We start from the raw sequence: 14231 nt of genomic DNA on the forward strand, positions 1-14231 counted from the left end.
CTAACAGCCTCTGCTGTCCCGCGGGAACATGGTGATATTGGCACAGGGGAGGAAAAGTGTGGGCGGGAATATTAGAAGAGTTGTTTTTCTTCCTCTTCAAAAATGGCCAGATTCTGTGTAAAAATTAAAATAATCTCAATTCTGGCGTTCTATTTCCCTCTCATCATAAAAAGGAAATAAGGATGATTTTACTAAACTTTGGCATAGACATTTGAGAAAATTGTTGATTGTGGAAGGAGAAAAATACAGGTATGACGCTTTCCTTAAAGTGCTTTTTTAATGTTAGTCATGAAAGGCAGATATCTTAAACCTGTAGTTTTCTGTTTATAATATACACATGGGTGCACATTTACATTTATCATTGAAAAGTGATTTAGATGGATTTTCTTTTTTGTGATTTGTTTGTATTAGTGGAGAAATTATATGCTAGATTCATTCCTTAGAAATTGCAAATCAGCTTAATGTCTTGTGACAAGATATTGTTGTCTGAAACTATCCACTCTGATAAAGTAATTTTAAAAATCAAACTTGCCAACTACTCATTGTCTGATTTTAATTTGTATTTTCAGATCAATTAAAGTAGTCTCATTTGACGATTACTACAAGACATGGTCTGGAATAGCCACGTCAAAACCCACAGACTATTACAGAACTCCATGTAAGATGATCTGCCTGATTCTGGTATTTATTAATCTCTTAATTATTCTCAACTTGGCTTGCTTTCAAAGACCAATTGACATATATTTGCAATTTGCGGGTGATAAACTTCTCTGTTGGCTGTTTATAGCAATCATTCCACAGCTATGAGTTTATTTCCTCTTTTGTATGGAGCCCCGGACTGAAGTCTGATTAGAAGGAAAGAGAGGCACTTGGAGGCATAAGAGATGAAGTCCTCAGTCTTGTGAGATTTACTTTACTCCCTTCACACCAGAAAGAAGTCTTCATAGCAGGAGGAATCTTTTTGATTCTAAACGCGATTATCCTCAAGCTAAGAATTAAGTAGAAAAACAGCAAGAAAACATATGAACCTCGGGCTTTCAATTCGATCCTTCTAAGGAAGACTTATCCATTGCCATCTACACTAGGAGCTAAAGACAGGAGGGGAGAGCAAGACAACTTTCTGGTCGCATTTAATCAAATCTTTAGATACTGTCTCATTATTTGAATCAAAATAGGTTATCCAGTCTGTACACATTTCCTGAAATATGACCTCGTGAGCTATCCTGCTGCAGGGGCGCACTCTGAAGTTACCAGCGGCTTTGCTACTCCCAGATTCAGTGGTTGCTTCTCAGCCTTCATCTTCCCCACTCTCTGGCTGGCTGTGCTCTCCTGAGCTAGGTGGCACCGGCGTCCAGGGTTTTCCTCCTCGGGGTTCCTCTGCCTCCTCCTTCTTCATTCAGTCCTCCCTACCCACTCTCTCTCTCGTCCACCGCCATTGCCTAGACTTCATTTCCCTCATTAAATCGTGGTGATTTCACCTCCTACAACATTACGAATGTCTCCTGTCCACTCCACCCCCACGACCACTGCCTTCCTTTGTGGCCTCATCCAATTTCATCTCATCATTGTGATAGTCTCATATTTGTTTCAATAGAACAAACTATCACAACAAAAAGTTTCTAGTTTTAAGGCACGAATTAGAGTGAAAAGCAGTACGAAGTTTAACAAATGCAAAAAAGTAAGTTAGCTCAAGAACTTGTAAGAAATTACATGTTCCTTCAGGTTGCTGCTTATTAATTATTTTGTGTTTATATGTTCCCCTCCTCAATCACTCGTAGATTAGCGGTTAAGAAAAATAATTTGAGGTGCTTTAAGAAACCTTTAAAGTCTGCTTCAAACAGTGTTTAGCAATCTATCAGTACAAAGAATTTTATTATTTTTGATACCAGAGTATGTGAATGTTTACTTCACTTCAAAGAGTTGTGGTTGTGTACTGCTTAGTTGATTCAGCAAACGCATCTCGAGTACTTACTACGTGTGAGGCACTGAAGGGCTCAGAAGGAATCCTGGAGGCGGCACCCTCAGCAAACACAGTGTGCAGAGGCACTTGGCACCCTCTGGGGACCGACTCAGTGTCCAACTGCTTCAACCGAAAAACAAGCTGAGTGGTATAGGATGGCGCTTCGTGGAATGACAGGTAAATATTTAGAGGCACTTGGAAACTCCAAATTGCTGGGGAAAAAAAAATAGAATTACATGCCAAAACTCAAGGAAATTTGCAAATGATTGGCTTGCAATAAAGAACAATTAAAAAACGGAAGGAAATAATGAAACACCAGTGACTGAAGTTTCTTCTTCAAAAGAGTTTGACACCAAAATGTTTCACGTGCCTCTTGTTTCTCCATCTGTCGCTAACCTCGTGTGTAATCCTGTCTCTCCGTAAAGGCGACGGCTGGCGATAGCTGCCTCTAGCCCAGAGGAACTTCTGAGACGGACTCTAGACCTTGCTGCAAGATTTCAGCATCACCCTCTCTCTTCTCCCCCCAGAGATTTGTTATGAGAATGTTTCAAGAGTTTTCCATCAATAATAACCGGCACTTAATTTTAACAAATTAAATGTAAACCTTAGGTGTGCTGCTGGCCTTTTGGTCTTTGGATAGTTCAGCTGGATGAGATCCAATCCTCTCTCTTTTAACGGCCTAACTTCCTGGCAGTAATAAAGAGGAAGCTTTTAGATCATAGAACACTTCTTCAACTACACGGAAATAAAAGGGAAACTTCTAATAAATTCGTTTTCTACAGTTATATTCCTATCCCGGAAAGATTATTAAACTCTCGTGCATATTTTTAAAGCTTTTTATTTTCTGAATCGTGATGAATGGTTGTATTTTGATTTTGAATATTAACTTTTTTCTATATCTTTGTACCATGAATCTTTATATAGTCATGTGTGCCGTAATAATAGTAAATTTGTCCTTGTATAATACAGTTTACAGAGCATACTCTGTATTATGTTTTTTAATCATCCTTTGTTTTTATCCTTCTTTGATTCATTTATCAGCCAATATTTATTGAACACTCTGATATATGTCATGCATAGTGGGATATCAACCCAAGAGCGAGACATTATTATTATTACTCTGTTTTACAGACGAGAAAACCAAGACCAAGAGAAGGTATGTGATTTACCAAAGGTCACACATATAGGAGGGAACATTATATATTGGTAAAGAGTGCAAATTCTGGAGCCAGATTGCTGAGATTTAATCCTGCCTCTCCCATTTACTAACATGTGACCTTGGGTAAGTTTCTTAACCTCTCTGTGTCCCATTTACCTCATCTGTACCATGAGAATAGTTATAGCATACCCCTCACAGGGCTGGAGCCCTGCAAGAGTGCCCAGCACCCAGTGAGTGGCTGTTATTAATTACTGCAGGTAGCCTGTGGCCCAAGGACTGGAACCAGATCTGACTCCACATTTGTCGCTCTTTCTCTCATACTATACAGCCTCCAGAATATGATATAAAGTTGTTTTCTCTGTAAACCCTGAGATTTAAATTCAAACTCTGAAGTCTATGCAACACATTTTTCAATAATTGTAATTATTAGTTTATAGTCACAGACAATCATATGGGACAATGTACTGATGACCCACGGTTCTCTGCCCATCACTACAGAATGGCAAAGAAAAAGTTTGGCAGAGAACAAATCAGCACATGTGGTTGTGGGCAACAGCACGTTAATGACAGAAGATGATCCTCATAAGGAAATGTTCATCTTTGGGGAAGAGAATTCCTTCAGACCAGTGTGCTCTGGAACCGTGAGTGCAGGCTTCCTGTGTGTGCTTGCTGTCATCGAAACAGTCCTACCAGCCTGAAGCGTCCTGGGTTGCTCGCTTTCACCCTAGGAGACCTTCATTCTTTGAGCTTTGAGCCAGCAACACCCCGCCTCCAAGATGCATCAGATGCAAAAAGCAATGTTGTCTAAGTCTGACGCACTGGCTCTCAGGCTGGACCGCTCCTCTGAACCACCAGCAGAGCCTGTAAAAATTCCCACCTCAGCCCCAACCCATCAGGCTCTCTGGGAGCAGGACCAGGCAGGAGTAGTTTGTGAAGCTCCCCAGGTGGTTGCAGTGTGCAGCCGAGGTTAGAAGGGCTCTGGCGGGCAGAGCGTGACGTCCACGGTTAGAGACTCCTCCGCCCTTGACTAGTTTTGCGCATACAGTTAAGAGAATTTAGGTTAGTCTTTTAACTCTTTGTACCTCATTTTTCATTTCTATTCATTGACAAAAATGTTCCACTCTATTTTAAGTTGCTCTCTGGTTAGCATGAGGTGGTATGTGTGGAAACGAAACATGCTGAGGCAAGTCAGTGCTTTTCTGTCTTTGGAGGTGAGAGTCCCATCAGTGGGAAAAAAACTTCAGATCAACCTCTACAGATGTGGGACAAGAGATGCGTCATGGAAGAACAGAGTAGAAGCAATGCCAGTAATCCTCAGAAGAAAGAGAAGGAAAAAGAGCTGTATGATGGAGGCAACAGACGGTGCTCTCCTACCACAGATTACAAAGCCACCCTAGGGCGAGATGTGGTTGTGGGGGGGATCGAACTTCAAGAACTCCTGACCAAATTTCACTGGTCCTTTCCTCTCTCTCTCTCTGTCTCTCTCTCTCTCTCTGTCTGTCTCTCTCTCTCTGTCTCTCTGTCTCTCTCTCTCCTGTCCTCATTTCTTCATTATTTCCCTCCAATCAACATCATTCACTGAGCGTCGTCCATGTTAGACAGTTGGCTGTGTGTTGGAGACAAGAAGAGAAGGATTATGATAAGCTTTCTGAGGTGTTTACAGTCAGGTGGTAAGAGACAGATGAGTGAAAAAATTGGAGGCGTAAAATAGGAAGCTTTACAATAAAATTTTGTGCAAATGCTTGGCATTTTTCATCTCTGAGAGTAGAGAAAGCGAGGAATAAAATGAGCCAATGATATAAAATTAATGGGACTATTCAGGAAAGATGACCTTGCCATTTGGAGTTTTATAATATGTAAAGAAGAGACTGCTGTACATATTCGGATAGAAAATGTAGGAAAGGCAATTTTGAAAAAGTTAAGGAAAGATATGAATGATCCTTGAATAGACACTTCAAATAAATTTTAACTTTTTTCTAAGCAGTAGTGAATAGTCCCAATAAGAAGGCATTACTCCACCTTTCTGTCTGTCTGTTCATCTGTAAAGTAGGTATTAACAATACATACTGCATCCCTCCAGCATATAGTAAAAACTCTACTAATATTAGTTATTATAATGACCTACGGGAAATATCGAGCCCTCACTAAGATCTCTGGGAAGCTCAGCTTTGCTTCCTAATGGAAGGGAGGAGTTTATATCCAAATACCAATAAAAAGAGTATTAATAACCCTACAAGAATATGTGTGTATATGTGCTTGTGTGTGCTTGAAGCAAGAAAAGAAATTAAAGAATAGTGAGGAACGTTGCTGGTGAAAATCATGTAATATTAATAGAAGAAAATGAGAACTATTAAGTTTAAATGGTTTTTTCTATCAGTGACAACAGGGGTAATTCATCATTATTAAGAAGGAGACTCCAGATAAGGGCAAGACCGTGGAGAACATCCAGTTGGTTAAATAGTTCGAGACTGTAAATCCGGGACAATTACAAGGGACAGGGAGAGGAGAGATGGACGGATGGAGGGATGGTGGATGGATGGATGGATGGTGGATGGATGGTGGATGGATGGTGGATGGATGGATGGTGGATGGATGGATGGATGGATGGTGGATGGATGGATGGATGGTGGATGGATGGATGGATGGATGGTGGATGGATGGATGGATGGATGGATGGATGGATGGTGGATGGATGGATGGATGGATGGATGGATGGATGGATAGATAGATGAGGTATATATGTGTGTATGATCTGGCTTAACAGTTATTTCATGTCAAAATTACCAGCGCTTTAAGCATAGTAGATTTTCAATAAATTTTATGTGCATTTGAGTGAAGGCATAAGGTTTATAATTAACCACAAACATATTAGCCGGCAGTGTAATGTGATTTCCAGAAAATGCTATGCAGATCTAAGCTGAATTGGCAGAGGTGTAGCACACAGATCAAGGATGGTAGTAACCCACTTGTGTCTTTGCTATTCAAGTGAAATCAAGACCCTGAGCCAATTCTGAATGCAAACTTTAATAGGAGCATCAACAAGGTTCACAACCAGGATGGTGAGGATGGTTAGGTCTCCAGAAAATCATGTCTTAAGAAACAGTTGAAGGAACTGAGGCTGCCCTGAGAGCTATCTTTATTCGAAGGGCTGTCTCCCACGGGGAGGATGGATTTACTCAGTGTTGCTCCGGAGGTCAGAACTAGGAGTGGAAACTCAGCACTCAGATTAAGCAACGACACTGTGACCTTACTGTCAGTGGAACAGTCAGTCTCCCAACAACAAAGAGGAGAGTTTTCTGTCGTTGGCAAGGGGTTCGTTTAGAGGCTGGATGCTCATCTCTTGCAGACTCTTGCTTTAGGAAAGATCAGGATCTGGAATGTCGCTTCCAACTCCAGGATTCTATTTTGCCGCTTGAAGTGCTGAGTCAGAATTTTGTTAAACTATGGTGTCTGCAGTTTCTATGTGAGTTATTTTAACACCTTCTTCATGACTACAAATTATATGTAAACAAATGTCTTTATAATGAAAAGTTTTAAAGTCACAATCTACTTATTTTAAACAATATCTAATATTACAAAGTTCAAATAAAAGGAAGAAATTTGAAAAGTGTCCGAGCATTGTAACGTGACTTGAACTGTAGAGTGTGCGTCATTGCCACATATCGACTTAATGAAGTCTATCATTTCAGACGTCGAACTATTCTTAAAGTGTTTTTAATAGTTCCTTTTTCTCAATACTCTAATTTCAGTGTTTGAAGATCAAAATTTCATTGCAAAGTATTATAAATGGAAGAAAATGGAGCTAAAACATCCTAAAGAATGGAGTTTAAAGTAAGTAATTTTAAGTGTCTAGAATATATTATCCGACAATCTTGAAATAGCTCTCATTCCACTTTCTACTGTCTAACTGAACCATCAGGACAAACCCTTTGGAAATAACTTATGCCCTTTTCTAAACATAAGAACAAGAGTAAGTATCACTTTTTCCTTTAATATGAACCTAGGTGGGAAACATCTTTGCTCCCTATTGGCTGCCAAAGATGGAGAGAAGACATGAGCCTCAGTGAAGGAATCTCACGATACTACCCGCCCCCCCCCCACCACCGCCACCATGAAATCTCTTACTCCTATTCCCATTATCCTTATCAAAGTATGACTTAGAAATAGGGGTGAAAGCCCTGTTTATATATCACCAATTAGCTTTTCATCCTTCTCATAGTTTCAAATATCTTTTCGTCTTCCACAGATTTCTCCCTCAGGAACCAAATATATTACATCTAATGAGGAAGTCTGTAGTAAAATGCAAAAATAAATTGTTACACTATCTTCAGAAGTCATTGACCCTCAGACCACGTTAAGGAAGGGACCTTAATCTCTGCTTTGGTCTCTTGACCCCGAAAGGCAGTCTTTCTGCTTCCTCACGCGAGAGCAGATTCCGTCTCGGTTCTGTGGTGTTGGCCAGGCTGCTGTGCTACCACAAAGCTGGGGGAATTCAAGATCCTACTTTTTGCATTTAGCTCATTTAACTTATTTTTTAGCTCTTTGACTTGTTGGCAATGTGACCTGTTTTCTAGATGGAAGTACAGGACTAATAAAAATAATATGCTGTATTTTGAATTTGTGCAGAAATTGATGTTCCTAAAATATGCTGTCCTACCCTTTAACAGCACAGTTAACGTTGGGCTTTTCAGTTGCATGTTCTTTTTTTCAGTTGACTTCTGAAACAAATTTCCTTCAAGCCAAAGTAGAGAAAAGCTTTAGCATTAGAGCCTTTCCTGCTTTCAGAATAAATTATAGGCAGTAGAAACTCTTTTATTAAGTGGAATTTCAAGGAGTACAAGCACAGTTTTTTCTTGACGGTGCATTTGAAGTTTCGTTTAAAGAAACCTACTTAGAAGGTTAATTTTGCTTTGACGTGACTTCTTTTTTTATTCCCTTTAACAGAACTGCTTTATATGTCTGATCATTGATTGCTTATGTAATGCCAGGCGAGCATCCCACAGAACCCCCAAATTTAGAAAAAGTTGGACCATGTCACTTTCAACTTATCCAGCCTCTTCTACATCTGGCTGAAATAGTTGTGAGTTGTTTGAGTGCTAGAACATTTTCCCAAATACATTATTTTGAAGTTATAGGTCAAATTATCATGTGCATGGTTGACCCCATCAGAATAAAACTCTCACACCTTATGCCATCTGGTGGTTGATAAGAATATATTTAGATCAGATGATATTTGCTTCTTTTAAATCTTGCAGTTGGTTAGTCAAAAAACACTATTTAAATAAAATTTTTAAAATTACTACATTTATCTGCATAACTTTATGGTGACATAAATATTTGAGCATGCAAAAGTCTAAAGTATGGTGGAATCAGCTTCTTTTCAGGTAATTATTAAAAGTCTCATGTTCATCCAAATACGTGAGGTATAATAAAGTGGTCAATTCAATAGTGACTCAAGTAGAAAAGTTTGAGGATCTAGGCAAGTGAGTCGTTGGTCTAGATGTGCATGCAAAGGAATACCATTATGCATCTCTCTGTTTTTAATATTTGAAAATGGTTTTCTCGCACTGAGATTTCCTATTTAAAATAAACAGAAAATGCAAATGGAGAACCTCGCCTCTGCACAGCGTTAGGGAGAGACCTGTTTCTGCTGCTTCCTACCCCTCCTCCCACTCTTCCTCCCCGCCCCTTATCAATCAAGACCTGGCTCTTCAGCCACACCAGTTCTTCTTTCTCCCCATTGTTTGGGGACAGAAGATCTCTGCTGCACTTTGTGCCTCCTGCCTGGGAGATTGCCACAGCATCTCTGCTGGTGGTCCAGAGTGAGGATTGGTCTGACTTAAAAGGTGGAATGCGGAGTGTTCAAGCACAGGGCTGCTGGAGCCAGACTGCCTGCATGTGAGTCCTGGCTCTGCCCGGCACCTACTCTGTGATGTTGGGCGAGTTGTCTGACATCTCTGTGCCTCCATAAGAACCATACTTACCTCTCAAGGAGATCGTGAGGATTAAATAATTAGTACATGTAGAGCACTTCAAAAGGGGTCATGTGCACAGTGAGTACTCCTAAGGTGTGCTACTATTCATGCTTTTCCTGCTGTGGCCTGACATCAGTTTTCAGATGGGAAATCTTTCTTTGGAAGAAAAACAGCTCGGGGAGACACAGGGCATTGGAGTCGGACGGATCCTGAGGGGCTCTTCCCCACGCTGAGCATGCTCCTTCCTGTTGAATGGAGACGATGCTGACCTTCGGAGTTGTTCTGCATCTGATCTCTTGAATGAGCTCAGACATATAAAACCATGTAGTGTTGACATGGGGGCATTCAATAAACAGCAGTTCCTGAGGACGGGGGAGATGAGAGCCCACGTGCCCAACTTTCCAGAGAACCAGTGGTCTGTCCCAAACACGTAAAAGTCGTAAAATTTTCTCAGGTTGGAGAAGCGAAAACAGCACCTATCACGACCATGTTTGTTTAGGTCCTCTGTGGGCAAGGTCTTTCTCCTGTCTCCACTCCACCTGTCGCCGTCTCTGCCGTAAGGTGCTTCTTCAGAACGAGGACAAGGACGGCAGGAAGATCCAGCTCAGCCTGTCTTGGTGAAAGGGTCCCTGACACACCTGGGTGCCCGCCCCTTCTAGAGCATTCTGTTCCAGCTCATCAGCCCCTGCGGTGGACATTCCTGCAGGCACCAGGGCAGGGCCATTGTCTAGCTTTGTATCCTCTGCACTGAGCCTGGCCACCTGGCAACTGGGAGGCAGTCCATTACTGTTTGCTGAATGATCTGCCGAACAGTGAGATTAAACGTGAAGGGAGTTAATTTTAGGGGAAATGAAATGTAGGTACTGACTCCTATTAAGGCCCGTTCTAACCTGGAGATTATGGTTCTATTTTGGGACATCTAAGGGTGTAGTCATAGAACAGTGACTGAAAACTGGAAATATAAATTATGGTCATGAATATTTTATGCAAATTCTTAAGTTTCACACATGTTTTCCATTAGTATTAATAGGAACCTATTGTTATTATAAGCAGTTCATAAATATTCATGAATCGCTCATTTGGTTTGGTGTTCGTTTGTAAGGCCGATCTTTCTTTCCTATTGCCTTGCCTGTCTTTTAGCTATTCGTGCAAATGTTTTATTTCTACCAAGACATGGGAAAGGATATGAAACTAGAATCTAATCAGTGGTTCATAATTTATTTTCTCTGGAGAAATAGACATACAAAATTAGAAAGCAGTGCAAGCTCTCCTTGTGGACGTTCTTACTGACGCACATACAGAACCATTTTTGTGTCATACTCGGTAGCTAATGAGCGCCACGTGGTGATGGGAAGATCGATGCCAGTAGTTTCCGCCTTGTCAGCCAGCAAGTTATCTAAATAAAAGTTATTAATTCTGGAGAAGTTTTACATTCTGTGTAGCTTTGGAAAAGTATCCTGCTCGTGTCTGTACACAGGAGGGACAGAGGGAACAGGGACTAGCATGGCCAGGCACCTGCTGCATGCTGGGCGTTCTCCCTTCATTTCCTGGTGTAATCCTGGGCCAACGGGGAGTGGAAGCCACACCCCTAAGTGGAGCCCACGAGGACATCCATGAGCCTCCTTCAAGGCCACAACAGATCTGTCTACAAACCACTTTCCTTGTTATACGAACACGGGTTCAGGACCAGGGTCCTAGCCCCCCTTTTCAACTGGATCCTCACCCCTAAGTTTCTCTACAGAAATTCTGGAAAAATAGAGGCAGATATTATCTGCAGTTTACCAATGAGAGAGAAATAAAGCACAAAGACATTCACCAACTTGCCTGAAGTTATTAATAAACGCATATTATATTTGAAAGCTAAAACTAAGTGATCTCCTATCTGCCTATTAATATGTGCTTATTAAAAGCTTCAGTTTTTACATAAATGTAAAAATATTGCCTGCCCAATTGCAAGTACAAATCAATTCTACCTTTTGTGGAAAAGTTTCTGGTTTTGTTGGTCAATCTCAAATTCTGTTATTAAACAATGTTCCTTTCTCTTTCTACATGAAAAAATTAACATGTGATGTATCAAATAACGGCATAAAACTTTCTCATTTTTATAAAATATCCTCTGGACTTGGCTATACCATCTTTTAAATTAAGGAGTTAATATATATTATTTCTGAATTCCTGTAGTGTCTTATTTTGTGAGTATGTGTTTTAACTCACAAAAATATGTGATTTTCCTACAGCATAACTACGTCTGATTACCTTTTCTCCAGTTGTCTAGCCAACATTGACGCTGAACACATTAATTTAACATATGTTTGGCTCTCCTTTCAGGGTTATTGAAGTTGAAACTTGTTTTTATAGGTTTACATAATTACACATTTGATGCATTTTTAAGTAGGAATGCTTGCTTTTTTTATTCCTCGAAGATTAAACCTTGAATGCCATCTTGTGGTTACAGAGAGAATTAGCATTAGAGTGAACATTGGAAATATCCCCTTTAAAATATAGACATGGAAAAAAATATAGACAAAGGGAAAAATCCCTTTTAAAACATAATTCCTGCCAAGCAACTGCTTAGTCTGTATCTGGGTGTTTTTAGAGACGGCAGCTCAGTACTTCCAGGGGCATTCTAATAGCTCTAATCTTCCTTATTTCTAGCTTAAATCTAACACCTTATGCTGTTCAACTAGTCTGGAAATTTCATTCATTTAACAGATTTTTATTGAACACCTACCAAATGCTTTTACATTTGTCTGCAAAACCATCCAGAATGTGAGAAATTATCTCCATTTTATAAAAGAGATGTACAGAAAAAGTTTTTTTAAAAATTGCCTAAGGCTATGCACTCAGTGAGTGACCAAGCTGGCATTCAAGCTGGGCCCGCCAGATCCTACGCTCGTGCTTTGTTCCCCTCTCGTGGATGTGATTCATTTCATCAATTGCTTTCTCAGAACGTAGCCCCCAAACTTTGCCGTGGATTTCTGACTGGAGCACAGAGTCTGGTGGCACCTCCTGTATTGTAAACATCATGGCTCAAGGCTGCTTCCCTCTCCATCTCTCTCCAAAAAGAGAGGTTTTGATACATGTCAAAAACACCCATTGCACTTTTCTTTTTTTTCTAAGAGAATTGCTTCTTTGGTTCTGCTCCCACACAGAAGGCGCTTTGAGGGCTCTCTCTGTCTCTGTCCAGCTCCCTCTCCCCCCTCCTTGCCCTCCCCCTCAACAACCTACCCCACCCCCCACCCCACCCCCACATGGCCATACAAATGTGATGCTTGGGTTGGTTTAGGCGTTGGTCTGAGCAGGGGAGAGAGCGAGGAGGGCGATGGTTCCGCAGAGGCATCTTAGATTGTGTTCTGCCTGAAAGCAGGAATCCAAGAAGCTTCCTCAGAATGTGTTACAAAAAGTCACATTGCTAGATGGAAGGATACAATAAGTTTCATGACTCTTGTGATGTACATAAAGCTACTTTTCAGGAACATGTAGCAATCTATGGTGCCACCAAAATTATTGAGAATTTAAAATAAACAAGCATTAGGGGGTTTTGTTTTACTTTTTAACTTAATAATTATGACATCCTCCTTGATAGTCATTTAATTTGCATTTCTTTAGTGACACTAAACATTTTCATATTTATAATTTGCGTTTTCAGTTATATAAAGGCAAATGGTTGAATGAAAAGGAAATATCAATACTTATATAGTTTTTTGAAGACAAAGATTTATCAATGGGGGAGAAAAGGTGTAAATCAAGTTATATTATTTTCTAATGTCATGTTTGTCCTGAGGAAAATAAGATTCTAATGTTTGTTTGTTTGGGTACTCACACAAGGCTCACAGAGGGCTAGAAACACTTTGGGTTCCTGCTAGTTAGAATGGCAAGTCCTCCTAATTCAAGGGACACTGGATAGAGACTTCAGAGGGTCACGCCTTAGTAGTGGGGCTGTATTAGCTCCCAAATAAACGCTGTTCTAGACGCATAAGAAAGTTTAAATACAAACCTTGAAGATATCAAACTGATTTGCAAGATACTGAACGGCATGCCAGGACAGTGGCATCCATATTTAAAGGAACATGACAAAATTCAGCACCCAACAAAATAAAATTTATCATCTCTAGCATCCCATCCAAAATGGCTAGTCATGCAAATAAGCAGGAAAATACAATCCATAAGCAAAAGAAAAATCTATCAGTATGAATAGATCCACGAATGATAGAGATGATGATGGAATTAGTAGATACAAACCTCAAAGCAGATATTATACGTCTTATAAAATATGCTCAAGGATCTAAAGAAAACTATGAATATGATGGAGAGAAATGGAAGATATACAAAAGACTAATGGAACATCTATAGAGGTAAAATAAATTTAAAATGTTTGAATTATACACTGTATGGAAAGAGCAGCAGATGAGACACTGTAGAAGAGGTGACCCGTGACCTTGGAAATGTAGCAATATAAACTCTTGAAAATAAGCATAGAGAGAAAAAAGACAAAAAAAAAAGCCTCAGTGAGCTATGTGACAATGTCAGCTGGTGTAAGTTACATGTAATTGGTATCCCAGAGAAGAACCGACAGAAAAAAATATGCGAAGAAATAATTATGACCAAAAATTTTCCAAATTTGATGAAAGCTATAAACTCAGAGACCAAGAAGCTCAATGAATCCCAAGAAACAAAAATATAAAGAAACCATATCAAGAAACATCATACTCAAATTGCTGAAACTCAGTGATAAAGAGAAAATCTTCAAAGCAGCAAAGGACAAAACACCCCCCCCCCCCCACACACACACACATTGCATGTAGAGGAACAGAGACAAAGACAACCAGCCACTTCATGTCAGAAACCTTGTAAATCAAAAGATCATAGATGACAATTTTAAAGTGCTTGAAAGAAAGAAATCATTAACCTAGAAATTTATACCCAGTGAAAATATCTCTAAAAATAAAGGTAAAATAAAGCCTTTTTCAGATCAATAAATCCAATGACATAGATGAAATGAACAAATTTCTTGAAAGACGACATCTACCAAGGCTCACTTAGAAAGAAATGGATAACCTGAATAATCCTATGTCTAATAAAGAAATTGAATTGATAGCTAAAAGCCTTCACACAAAGAACTCCAAGCCCAAATGGC

General features: G+C 39.9%; 1 protein-coding gene across 3 annotated transcripts in view; it reads left to right on the forward strand.

Annotated features, from left to right (window-relative positions):
- Positions 1–14231, forward strand: part of UBE2U (ubiquitin conjugating enzyme E2 U) — a 56036-nt gene that overhangs the window by 32493 nt on the left and 9312 nt on the right. Inside the window, exons 7-9 of one of the 3 annotated variants that reach the window (XM_070486467.1) lie at positions 570–658; positions 6869–6950; positions 8714–12275. In XM_070486467.1, the coding sequence (XP_070342568.1) occupies positions 570–658; positions 6869–6950; positions 8714–8945 (403 nt within the window). In that variant the 3' untranslated portion in view covers positions 8946–12275. The other 2 variants (XM_070486468.1, XM_014855339.3) reach the window with 2 other exon arrangements.

This window comes from Equus asinus, chromosome 16 (assembly GCF_041296235.1).
Source record: "Equus asinus isolate D_3611 breed Donkey chromosome 16, EquAss-T2T_v2, whole genome shotgun sequence".
NCBI lineage: Eukaryota > Metazoa > Chordata > Mammalia > Perissodactyla > Equidae > Equus > Equus asinus.